Source organism: Rhineura floridana, chromosome 1, assembly GCF_030035675.1.
Source record: "Rhineura floridana isolate rRhiFlo1 chromosome 1, rRhiFlo1.hap2, whole genome shotgun sequence".
NCBI classification, from domain to species: domain Eukaryota; kingdom Metazoa; phylum Chordata; class Lepidosauria; order Squamata; family Rhineuridae; genus Rhineura; species Rhineura floridana.
In genome coordinates this window covers 242,980,569-242,993,831 of record NC_084480.1, presented here as the reverse complement: position 1 = coordinate 242,993,831, position 13,263 = coordinate 242,980,569, and the positions used below count along the sequence as shown (strand labels likewise).

At 46.9% G+C, this 13,263-nt stretch overlaps 1 protein-coding gene across 4 annotated transcripts in view; it reads left to right on the top strand.

Annotated features, from left to right (window-relative positions):
* The window catches only part of SMCHD1 (structural maintenance of chromosomes flexible hinge domain containing 1), a 238,696-nt gene that overhangs the window by 90,666 nt on the left and 134,767 nt on the right, over positions 1-13,263 (top strand). For all 4 annotated transcript variants that reach the window (XM_061596291.1, XM_061596298.1, XM_061596308.1 and 1 more), the window contains 3 exons: positions 214-320; positions 509-591; positions 9,104-9,217. In XM_061596291.1, the coding sequence (XP_061452275.1) occupies positions 214-320; positions 509-591; positions 9,104-9,217 (304 nt within the window). The remainder of the gene's footprint in view (positions 1-213; positions 321-508; positions 592-9,103; positions 9,218-13,263) is intronic.

Below are 13,263 nucleotides of genomic sequence, written 5' to 3'. Positions count from 1 at the left end.
GCTTTGGGCTGTCTGGATCCAAAATGTTCCCATTTCCCTGACAGGGAGCTGGCATACTTTGTTTCCTCCAGTTACCCCACACACACACACCCCTCCAGCCCTGGCCATTATAAGATCAGGAGAGCTTGAATTTGGTTCTAGGGGCACAGATTCTCCATCTTCTGCCCTCATTGGAATTGTTCTGCAATTACAAACAACAGCTTAACTTTTCAGGAACCCCAAGAACTGTATGATGAAACAAAGGTTATTCCAATAAGCAAACTTGATCGTTCAGTGTCCGACAAAGCAGTGAAGAAATACATTGAAGAGGAAATGTCCAAGTAAGTTTATCTGAGCAAATGAAAAACTAACTTGTTTGTTCAAAACTCTGAGGGCTGATAGATTTTAAAAGAGAGTCTCTATTTTTAGTTGATAAAAAATTTAAAATTAATTAATCTAACTGATTTAATTGATTAAAGTTTGTATGGCTAGAAAATGTAAATAATCACAAATTCTTTTTTTTAATTAGGCTTCCTGATAGATTATCAGTAACGTGGCCTGAAGGAGATGAATTATTACCAAATGAAACTAAGCTTGCAGGAGCTACCATAGGTATGTGTTCATTCCAGGTATAGGTTGTATCCAGAGGAAAGTCTAAGGAAGGAAACTAATGGAAAGTGACATTCCTCCCCTTAGCAATCTGTCATGCCCCCTGAAAAACCTCTCCTGCTGGTTGGAGACCTTCCTGAATAGTATGAGCTATCACACAGGACACTGAAGGAGAAGTAGGGGTTCATCAAAGATCAGGTGGAGGCATCTTCCATGAATGGAACTCCCACTCATGAAAGGTGCCTTTGTCTGATTTTCAGGACTCCCCCTGCAGCAGAGTCCACCCCACTCAAAAAGGTTCCCTGACTTTCAGGAGAGTCTTTGGGGAAGGATACTAAAGGGAGGAGGAGATGCAAATGTCACCTTCCACCATTTTCCATATGAGTCTGGCCATCACAGCGGGTTATAGCTCCACCTATCGTGCGAAGGCAAGAATGTTTTTGAAGTCAAGACTAGGGGCGTCAGGCCCCTCCCACTCTCCAGTTCATTCTTGCCTTCGTACCGAACAAGTTTGTAATTCTTGACAGCGTAGCTTTAGGATAAGTTTTTCTGTATTTTTGTGACAGAGAGGGAGGTTTGTGTGTCTAGTCTGTACCTTCCCTCTGTTCTGTCTCAACTGTTTTCTATTCCCTCGTATTTGTTCCTTCCTGGGGATTTTCGTTCGGGTTTTTTTTCCCCTTACTTCGTTCCTTCCCAGTGAATTGCCTAACAGCTCTCAGAGAGACCGCGGCAGCGGCTCCTTCACCTTCCTGGGGATTTTCGTTCGGGGTTTCTTCCCCTTACCTCGTTTCCTACCAGTAAATTATCTAATGACCCTCAGGTAGACTGCGGCTGCGGCTCCTTTTGTCTGTTTCCCCTGTAATTGACTAACGGCTCTCAGGGAGACCACGGCTGCGGCTCCCTTTGTTTTCAGGCGGCGGTCGCAGTTCTAATCAGTAGCTTGCGATCGCGGCTGCCTGGTCGTTCCACTTTCTTTGGGCCGTTTTCGGCTTGCTTGAGCCCGTGTCAGCGGATTCCTTTGAACTTCGGAGGCTCAGTAACGATACGGGAGACCGCGGATGCGGTTCTCCCTCCCTCAGCAAGCCACCTGGCTTTAACTGAGAGCTTGCGGCTGCTGCTCTCGGTCCCATCACAGGCTTTTTGGGATTACCGCGACTGCCTTTGGAGCTGGCGGCGGCGGCTCATTTTTCCCTACGTTTGCTGTGCCGCCCGGCCACAGAGTTTGCCTCTGAGGCTCTTTTATTAAAGTGCCGCCATTGCTCCTTTACCCGTCCCCAGCTATTCTGATTGGTTTATTTTCCCGCCCTTTTTGCGGGCGCCATTTTGTGTTCACTCCCTTCCCTTTTCTGTTGTCTAGTCAGTTATAGTACCAAAGGGGGGGGTTATTATATTACCGGGCCTGTAGCTGGCCGAGCCAAGCTTCTTCATCAGTCCTCACAGCTTGATCTACTGCCTCGGCTACTGCTGCTGCGTCTTGCAACGTTGTTATCCACTGCATTATCGCAAACGTCCAGGCTGTTGATTCTTCACCAAGCTGCCTTAACTGTGCACTCTGCCTACTTGACTGTGTACACAGACTCTTGATAACACACAAAGCTATTTCCCCACCCGAGGCTATGTGACAAAGCTATTGATACTGTGCAAAGCTGGGCAAATATCTCTAAGACTATTCATAGTGTACATTCTGCCCCATCGTGTCAGTGTTCTCAGCCATCTGCCAGTGCATTCTGCCCCAGTCGTGTGCCGTGTACTGAGCCTGTTCTAAGCCTGTTCATAGTGTACATTCTGCCCCATCGTGGCAGTGTACTTAGCCATCTGCCAGTGCATTCTGCCCCAGTCGTGTGCCGTGTACTGAGCCTGTTCTAAGCCTGTTCATAGTGTACATTCTGCCCCATCGTGGCAGTGTACTTAGCCATCTGCCAGTGCATTCTGCCCCAGTCATGTGCCGTGTACTGAGCCTCTTTGGGTCTGTGCATTCTGCCCCAGTCGTGTGCCGTGTACAGCTACCCTAATATATATATGATGGCAGAACAGCCGGAGACAACCCAGGCGCCCATGCCAAAACATCATACAGAGACAAGCCAGGCGACCAAGCCTTAACCACCTAAGGCGGTCAGACATAAGCATACGAAAGCGGTTGCCAAAACAAAGCACCTCTCTGGCTACAGCACTGCCAAACGGCCTCGCTATGTCTCTGTTCCGACTCCTCAGGGGTCAACCCCTGCACAGCTAACTACCCTTTTTCGGTCTCCTGCTGCCTCCTCTGACGAGGAGGATTTTCCAGGCTTTCCTGAGCAGCCAACGGTCATCCCACCTGGGGCTTACTCTTCTACACTACCTGTGGGGCCGCCCATTCCGCCTGCCCAAGAGCAACCGTCCACAGTTCCAGGCCTGCAACTGTCCCAGGAGTTTATCTCACAACTCCAAGGCATGCTCTCGTTTTTTACCCAGAGACAGCCACCCTCACAACTTCCTGCTATCCCTCACCACAGCCGGGACCAATTTGTACACAGTGAGTCAAACCCATCTGGTTCCCCTGACCCGTTGGACATTGCCAGGGGCAGGTTCGTTGATGACGCCTTTGGTGAGGAGGAGTCCGCATTCGCGCTGCAAGATGAAGGAGATGAATGGAGTGACCATTCTGAGCATGAGCAGGACACATCCTATCGCCTCTTCGACGCCTCAGACTACCAGCCTCTGGCGCGCAGAGTGTTGAACACCCTTGGCCTTCAATCCACTCCAACTGCTTCTTCCACTCCTGTCTTAGGGTTTTGAAATCCCCCACCCCAGCTGAACACTACCTTCCCGTGCCAGACCCCATCGCCAAACTGGCCAAAGGCGAATGGGCTCACCCCCTACAAGCACGCCGATTTAGTAACTGCGGACAGACTTTATGCTTTGGCCTCGGACTTTGCTACCAAACTGGCCGTCCCTGGCATAGACAAGCCTATTTCTAGCTTAGTTTCCAGATCCCTCTTGCCAAGGGAAGGAGAATCTCATTTAAAGGATGCTACTGAGCGGAGACTGGACTTTGCACTACGCAAAACTCATGAGGCCACCGCCTTTTCTATGCGTGCATCAACCTCAGCCTCTATCTTCGCCAGGGCAGCGATGATGTGGTTGGATGACCTCATCGAGGATCCCAATCCAGATCCTGTTTCAATGCACAGATCGCTTATAAAACTGCACAAAACAGCTGCCTTCGTGGCCGACGCCACCTTGGACGCGAATCAACTAGCAGCACGCGCAATGGCATCTCAAGTCGTGGCCCGACGGACCCTCTGGCTTCGTCACTGGCAGGCCGACCCTACTGCCAGAGTTAATCTATCACGGGCACCTTATGCCGGGTCATTACTTTTTGGCGAGGAAGCACTAAAAGCGGTGCTTGTTGACCCTAAGGACACTCGAAAGCCCGTCTTGGCCACCGTCAAAAACATGGAGCGCAGACCTTTTAGGCGTTTCGCTTCATACCGCACATCTCAGCCCTTTCGAGGAACGTGGCCTGGGGGACGAGGCCGCGAGTTCCCTACATATGATTTCCACTCCTCCAGAGGAGGCTGGAATAGACGCTTCCAGGGTAGAGGTCAGTACCAGGGCCGCAGAGGATCTTCAACGTCCTCATTCAGGGGAGGGTCTCGCCAGCGCAGACAGTTCTAAGGCAATACCAGTTGGGGGCAGACTGCTTCTGTTTGGCGGACAGTGGCTACGCCTGACTCAGGTCTCCTGGATCAGAGATCTGTTTAGTTATGGATATTCAATTGAGTTTTGGGCAATACCCCCAGACAAGTTTCATCCCTCCCCTTGTCCCAGGGCACCAGACAGGCACTGCATCATGCAGACAGCTATACAGCACCTCTTGGACATAGCGGCGATAGAGCCAGTCCCCACTGCAGAGAGGTCGGAAGGTGTCTACTCCCTCCTATTTGCTGTGCCCAAACGAGATTTATCATGGAGGGCAGTATTGGACCTCAAGTTTGTCAACCGTTTTGTAACATATCGCAGGTTCAAAATGGAATCCCTCCACTCCATTACAGAAAGTCTGCAAGAAGGAGACTTCCTGGCTTCTATCGACCTAAAGGAAGCGTATCTCCATTTGCCCATTTGCATAGCCCACAGAAAGTTCCTTTGGTTTGCCTTTGGCCACCAGCACTTTCAATACAGAGCGATGCCGTTCGGCCTCTCCTCTGCTCCTAGAGTATTTACCAAAGTGCTACTCATCTTAGTGGCTTATCTCTGGATTCAGGGGGTCCATCTCTACCCATATCTGGATTATCTTTTAATACGGGCAAGTTCGAAGCAGCTGGCTCATCGTCATGTAACGCTCACTCTCAATGTCTTGCAGGCCCACGGTTGGCTAGTCAACTTCGACAAAAGCCATCTACAACCAACGCAACGTCTACAGCATCTGGGTGCAATGTTGGACACCCACCAAGCGACGGTGTTCCTATCATCAGATCGCATAACTGCTATCACAGACATCGCAAGATCTCTGATGCACAAATCCTTCGCAGACGTCATGCTCCTAGCCAGGGCGCTCGGAATGCTCATCTCTACTATCCAGATCGTGCCATGGGCTCAAGCTCATACTCGCCACCTCCAGTGGGCCTTGCTGCCATTCCAACACGACATTGCCAGCTCAAACCATCGAGCAATCCCCTTAAACTCAGCACTCCGCCTTTCATTCCGCTGGTGGACAAGGGTCCAACATCTTTCCAAGGGCACTCCTTTCAGAGAACCCCGCAGGACTGTTGTCACTACAGATGCCAGTCTCATCGGCTGGGGAGCCCACTGCAACTTCCAGTATGTTCAGGGGGTCTGGTCCACGGCAGAGCAGACTCAGAGCATCAATTGGCTGGAGCTAAAGGCTGTCCACTTGGCCCTACTTCATTTTCAGTCTCTGTTCCCTTTGGACCATGTCCTCATTCGAACGGACAACATATATGTAAAATCACATTTGAACAGACAGGCGGGCACCAGGTCCCATCCTCTGCAGGACCTCACTTTCCTCATCTTTGGCTGGGCAGAACATCATCTACAATCCCTGAAAGCAGAACATCTCAGAGGAATCTGGAATGTGACTGCAGACTGGCTCAGCAGACAACAGGTCTTTCCGGGAGAATGGAAACTCCATCCAACCATTTTCCAGCGTCTCCAGTGTCGGTTCGGCAACTTCTCCATCGACCTGTTTGCTTCCAGCCGCAATTGCCAGCTTCCCTGGTATTTTGCCCGATATCTAGACACAACAGCGGAAGCAGTGGATGCTCTGTCAACACAGTGGCCAGACGGTCTTTTGTATGCCTTCCCTCCAATACCATTGTTAGCCAAAACCTTGAGGAAGGTGCGAACCGAGAGGGCACAGCTGGTTCTGATAGCACCATTTTGGCCACGCTGACCGTAGTTTTCAGATCTTCTGGCAATGTCAATGATGGATCCTTGGACACTTCCAGTCAGGCCAGACCTTCTATCCCAGGGTCCAGTACTGCATCAGGACCCTACTTGGCTCAATCTAACAGCGTGGCGTTTGAACGGGGACATTTGAGGTCAGCTGGACTGTCTGACGCAGTGATTGATATTATTTTGGCCTCGAGAAGACCATCTACCACTCGTATTTATCAACATACCTGGGTGGCTTTCTCCAAGTGGTGTCAGTCCCACCACCATGATCCATCCCAAGCCACTGTGCATCAGGTGCTGCAATTTCTTCATAGCGGCTTTATGATGGGACTTCGACCCAACACTCTACGTCGACATGCGTCCACTCTGTCGTCCATTCTCTCAGTGTCCTTTCCTGGAGATCATATTTCCTCACATCCATTCATCAAACGCTTTTTGAGGGGAGTCGCCCTACGCTCTCCGCCTGTTGTCCATCGGTTCCCTTCATGGAGTTTGCCGAAGGTTCTGCAGGCTTTGCAACGCCCTCCGTTTGAACCCATCAGGTCTGTGCCCCTACGTATGCTGTCCTTCAAGGTCTTGTTTCTGATCGCAATCACATCTGCCAGACGCGTTTCGGAGTTGGGCGCATTGTCTTCTGCTCAACACCTCTGCGTCTTCCATAAGGACTCTGTTGTGCTGAAGACTGATCCTTCCTTCCGTCCCAAGGTCGATTCAGTTTTTCATTGCAACCAGGACATTGTTTTACCTTCCTTTTGCCCGAATCCTACCCATCCGCTCGAGAAGGCTTGGCATTCGTTGGATGTTCGGAGGGCTCTCAAGACATACCTGTCTAGGACCCAAGAGATTCGAAGAACGGAGTCTCTGTTTGTATCCTTTCATCCAAGGTCTATGGGGCATAAAGTATCCAATTCTACCTTATCTCGTTGGTTAAGGGCATGCATTACTTTAGCATATGAGTCCCTGAAGCTGTCAGTTCCAGCTAGTCTAATGGCTCATTCTACCAGGTCAGCTGCCACTTCGGTTGCTTTTGCCACTAATGCTCCTGTTGCCGATATTTGTAGGGCTGCAGTTTGGTCTACCCCACACTCGTTTATAAGGCATTATACAATTGATCGTTATGCCTCAGCTGACGCTTCTTTCGGCAGACGAGTGTTGCAACAGGTTCTTATAAGGATTAACACATGGGTGGTCCCTCCCTGTATGGGCTGCTGTGGTACATCCCGCTGTGATGGCCGGACTCATAGGGAAAATGGAAAATGCGAGAGGGCACAACTGGTTCTGATAGCACCATATTTGCCACGTCGACCGTGGTTTTCGGATCTTCTTGCAATGTCATTGACGGATTCTTGGACACTTCCAGTCAGGCCAGATCTTCTGTCCCAGGGCCCGGTGTGGCATCAGGACCCCACTTGGCTCAATCTAACAGCGTGGCTTTTGAACGGGGACATTTGAGGTCAGCTGGCCTGTCTGACGCTGTTATTGATATTATTTTGGCCTCGAGAAGACCATCTACCACTCGTATTTATCAACATACTTGGGTGGCTTTTTCCAAGTGGTGCCAGTCCCACCATCACGATCCATCCCAGGCCACCATGCAGCAGGTGCTACAATATCTCCATAGCGGCTTTATGATGGGACTCAGACCCAACACATTACGTCGACATGCCTCGACTTTGTCATCTATTTTATCAGTGTCTTCTTCTGGTGCGACTATTGCCTCACATCCGTTCATCAAACGCTTTCTGAGGGGAGTCGCCCTACAATCTCCAGCTGTTGCCCATCGGTTTCCCTCATGGAGTCTGTCGAAGGTTCTGCAGTCTTTGCAACACCCTCCGTTTGAACCCATCAGGACTGTGTTTCTACGTCTGCTGTCCTTCAAGGTCTTGTTCCTGATCGCAATCACCTCTGCGAGAAGAGTTTCGGAACTGGGCGCGTTGTCTTCTGCTTGCCATCTCTGTGTCTTCCATAAGGACTCTGTTGTACTGAAGACTGATCCCTCCTTCCGTCCCAAGGTCGATTCAGTTTTCCATTGCAACCAGGACATTGTTTTTCCTACCTTTTGCCCAAATCCTACCCACCCTCTTGAGAAGGCTTGGCATTCGTTGGATGTTCGGAGGGCTCTCAAGATCTACCTGTCTAGGACCCAGGATATACAACGATCTGAGTCTCTATTTGTATCCTTTAACCCACGTTTTATGGGGCATAAAGTAGCTAATTCCACCTTATCCCGCTGGTTGCGGGCATGTATTGCCTTAGCTTATGAATCTCTTAAGCTTCCAGTGCCAGCTAGCATAACTGCTCATTCAACCAGGTCAGCGGCTACTACAGCTGCTTTTGCTACCAACGCTCCTGTTGCTGATATTTGCAGGGCTGCCGTTTGGTCTACCCCTCACTCATTTATAAGGCATTATAAAATAGATCGCTATGCCTCTGCTGACGCCTCTTTTGGCAGACGAGTGTTGCAACAGGTTCTTAATGAGGATTAGCATGTGGGTGGTCCCTCCCTATTATGGGCTGCTTTGGTACATCCCGCTGTGATGGCCGGACTCATATGGAAAATGGACCATTGGTCTCACCTGAAGGGTGATTTTCCTATGAGTACGGCCATCACGACCCTCCCAGTTGGAGGATGACTAGATATTTTCTAATGTGTTATATATTACTGTTACGCTATTATATTTAAATTTAAGAGTGAAGTCAAGACTTCTAGTTCTGTTATATCGCTATGTTGGAGTCATGTTATTATGCATGTTACTATTGTGTTATTTTCCTGCTGGCAGGCCTGTTGGCCTTGTTCTTGTATTTTTAGATATTTCTCCTTAGACTCGCTGCGAATGAACTGGAGAGTGGGAGGGGCCTGACGCCCCTAGTCTTGACTTCAAAAACATTCTTGCCTTCGCATGATAGGTGGAGCTATAACCCGCTGTGATGGCCATACTCATAGGAAAATCACCCTTCAGGTGAGACCAATGGTCCAATTTACTTCTGTGGGCTTTTTTTGTGAACCCAATCCATAGTTTGATTTAAATTTTATTTACAATGATTGGATAACAGACAAGTAGAAAAAATGGATCTTAGATATACTTAATGCATTTTGGTCTCTCTACTTTTTTTTTTATAGGTGCACTAAGAATTGAAATATTGAATAAAAAAGGAGAGGCTATGCAAAAGCTTCCAGGGTCAAGTCATGGAGGATTGAAGAAATTGCTTGTGGAACTTAAGGTTATTTTGCATTGTAAGAATGCAAGCAGCTTTTTTACTAGATTATTTTAAAACCTTATTATTAATCCATATTCAGATTTGATACAGTTTTTTCAATATATTCCTCTAAAACAGCAGTGGGACACCTGTGGCCCTCTAGTTGTTGTTAGACCCTAACTTCTATCAGCTTTGACCATTGATCATGCTTCCCGGGGCTGATCGGAATTGGAGTCCAACAACATCAGGAAGGCCACAGGTCCCCCATACCTGCTCTAACGTTTTCCTTTGCTTATGGGATATATTAACATCCTTGGCATCTCCAGTTAAAAAAATATCTAGTAATGAGTGAAGTGAAAGGCATCTGCCTGAGATCCTAGAGAGTCTGCCTGTCAGTGTAGACAGTACTGGGTCAGATGGGGAAATACATTTACCTAGCATAAGGTAGCTTTCTCTGTCCCTAAGAATATTTGGTATAACTAATAAAGGTGTGAGGACAGCCAGTGTGGCATAGTGGTTAAGAGTGTTGGACTACAACCTGGGAGACCAGGGTTTGAATCCCCACACAGCCATAAAGCTCACTGCTTGACCTTGGGCCAGTCACTGCCCCTCAGCCTCAGAGGGAGGCAATGGTAAACCCCCTCTAAATACTGCTTACCATGAAAACCCTATTCAAAGGGTCACCATAAGTCGGAATTGTTTTGAACGCAGTCTATTTTTCCAATAAAGGTGTGTGAATCCATTGTCTAGGATTAGCTTTATCAAGGGTGGATTCACTATTAAACTACTTCCGCCATAGTTGTGGGAATCCTGAGGAACTGAGTTGTGCAAATGGACCAGAAACACAAGTAATTCCATTGCTGCCATGGCTTCCACAAGCTGAAATTATGTATGCACACCTGGAAAACGTCTGTCCATGTAAGAATGTTGCCGTGTCTCTTTTGATGTCCTTGCAAACTTTAGATTTGCTTCTAATTAATGTTTACATTCCTCCATTAACCACAAGGGCTGAAATGGATAAAAAATGGGACGAATTAGAGGCTTATATAACAAAGTTGGAGGCAAGATATCCCAAAGCCTTTTTAATCATAACGGGAGATTTCAACGCCAGAATGGGCCCCAATAATGACACCCTTATGGCTTCGAAACTGTGGGGTGGGGAGGACAATGAACAATTTGCTCATTTACCCGACAGGGCTTCTAAAGATCATAAGGTGAATTACCCTGGTATATGTTTAACATGCTTAACTGGAAGTCGCAATCTTAACATTCTTAATGGTCTAAAACCATGGGACGTTTGCGCCGAATATACTTTCATCTCCAGCAGAGGTGGCAGTGTCATCGATTACGCCATAATCCCTCATCATCTATTAAATGCTGTAGTTAATTTTTCTGTGGGCCTGAGACTGGACAGTGATCACCTTCCGTTAACTTTCTCAATCCAGTTAAATGAGAAAACTAGACTATTGATGAAGCACCAACTGGGAACTAATCCAGCCCAACACACATACAAATGAATAAACTGGTCCCCTCAAATAGCCTCTAAGATAGCTGCTTTTATTGCGTTACCTTCTGTTAAATCTATTCACCAGCACTTAGGAAACACCTCTAATAACCCACTAGCCCTATCCACTTACGAATTCTTGATAGAGATCCTAAATCCGCTTCTAGTTTCCAACTCGAATAACAACAGGGCTTACTTAAGAGCTGGCCTTCCTAAGTGGTTCGATCAAGAGTGCAGAATTGCCAAGAGGGAACTAAAACAGGTATATATATGTTACCGACGATGTAACGTTAGCAACCTCCCCCCCGAATATTATACGGCTAGAAAGAACTATAAGACAATAATAGCCATAAAAAAGTGACAAACACAACTGGAGGGCTGGAAATCCTTAGTGCTGGCCTCCAAGTCCAAAAATTCTAAAGGTTTCTGGTCTATCATTTCGGGTCTAATGAGTCCTTCCAATACTGCTCCATGTAATATCCCTGCCCACATATGGGAACAATATTATACAATTACTCAACAAGATACCTCCCACTCCTTTCCATATTATCCTTTTACCTTTGATCTCTCCAGCATACCATCATGACCCCCTGTCTCTCAGGAAGAAATAATTGAATTAATTCTTAAATTAAAATCTGCAAAGGCACCAGGCATCGACAATATATCCCCTGAGCTATTGAAGAACTATTGTGAATGGTGGGCCCCTATCATGGCTAATTTATTTACCTTTATCAATAATACTGGCCTAATTCCTCAAGCTTGGAGGGAAGCCATAATCATCCCTATCTATAAAAAAGGCCTCAGAGACGACCCTAACAACTACCGTCCAATCAGTCTCCTCTCAGTAACAGGGAAATTATATGCTAGTTACTTGAAAAGCAAACTCTCTTCCTGGATAGAGGATGAGAATATTTTAGGATGGGAACAAGCAGGATTTAGACGTGGTCGCTCTGTCTTAGATCACTGTACTGTTTTATATCATCTAGCAGAAAAATACAGGAATCAGGTGGGAAGCGGATTATTCACAGCTTTTGTAGATCTCAAATCCGCCTTTGATTCCATCTCCAGGGAAATCCTATGGACAAAAATGGCAAAAACTACAATAGAGAAAAGACTATTACTTCTTATCTACAACCTACATCTGAATACTTCCATTAGGGTCCGTTGTGGCCGAGACGGGGACCTGACCAATACCATCCTCACAACGAAAGGGGTTAGGCAGGGCTGTGTACTGGCTCCCCTCCTCTTTAATCTATTTCTGAATGATCTAAGATCCAACTGTCTTTCTCCACATTTTCACTCACCTAAAATCGGTCAGCACAGATGCCCTGTCCTGCTTTATGCGGACGACGCAGCCCTTCTATCTTACTCTAAAGTAGGCCTTAAACGCCTAATGAGAGCCTTCATGTCCTACTGTATGGGGAACCACCTAACTATTAATTTCAACAAAACTAAAATTGTAGCTTTCTCAAAGCGCCGTAAACTTTATGAGTGGACAATTAATGGGTAATCAATTGCTCAAGTCTTCTCCTACAAATATTTAGGTATTCTGTTTCATTCTACCCTTTCCTGGGCCCCACATATTCATGGGGCGGTGAGGACTGCTCGTACTACGATCAAGAACATCCTACGATATTTTTACACCAAAGGCGGGCAATATATCCCTGCAGCAATACAAGTATTTCAATCTAAGATTATCCCCCAACTATTATTTGGTGCCCCTATATGGATCTTGGCCTATAAACCCCACATAGAGGCTGTTCTTTCAATCTTTCTTAGACAAATTTTTGGGATGCCAAGATCAGTCCCGAATGCAGCCCTTAGACTGGAAGTATGTGTATCATCCATCGAATGTCAAGCTTGGACACATGCCTTTAACTATTGGATTAAACTTTCCTATAACTCCCCCCCCCCGGTGTATTTAACATTTCTATGGGAAGATCCGTACCTTTCTCAGTGGATGAAATCTTACCACGACAAACTCCCCCGACTAGACTTTTCCTTAGAACAACTAACCCTATTAGACTTCAATTCAGTCAGTCACTCTATATGGACCCGACTCAAAGATATAGACCGTCAAAACTCTATTGCAGCAGCCCTTAAAACCTGCTCTCCCCTACAACACAAATTGCCTCTAGATCCGTTCAAATACCCTTTATATCTCGAACACCTAACAACTCCCAAATTTCGATATGCCTTTTCAAAGGCTAGATTTAATTGTCTGACCTCGGCGCTAATGGATGGCAGATATCACGGAATCCCCTACGATCAATGCTTCTGCCCGTGTAACACGAGAGCTTTGGAAACTCTCGCCCATGTCTTCTTTGTCTGCCCCTTCTGCCAACAGGAACGATATAAATACATTACCCCTCTAATAACGAAACATTCCAATCTATCCCTTGAACGTTTGATAATTTGTCTTCTGAATGGTTCAAATAGATCCCAAACTGAGATGGTGGCCAAATTCATCTACGCTGCCCAATACAAACATTTAAAACAAGTTTGATATTTTACTGAGAGATTCTCAACCTTATGTTTTACGTCTTTATGTCTAACAACTAATCAATCTTTATTTTATC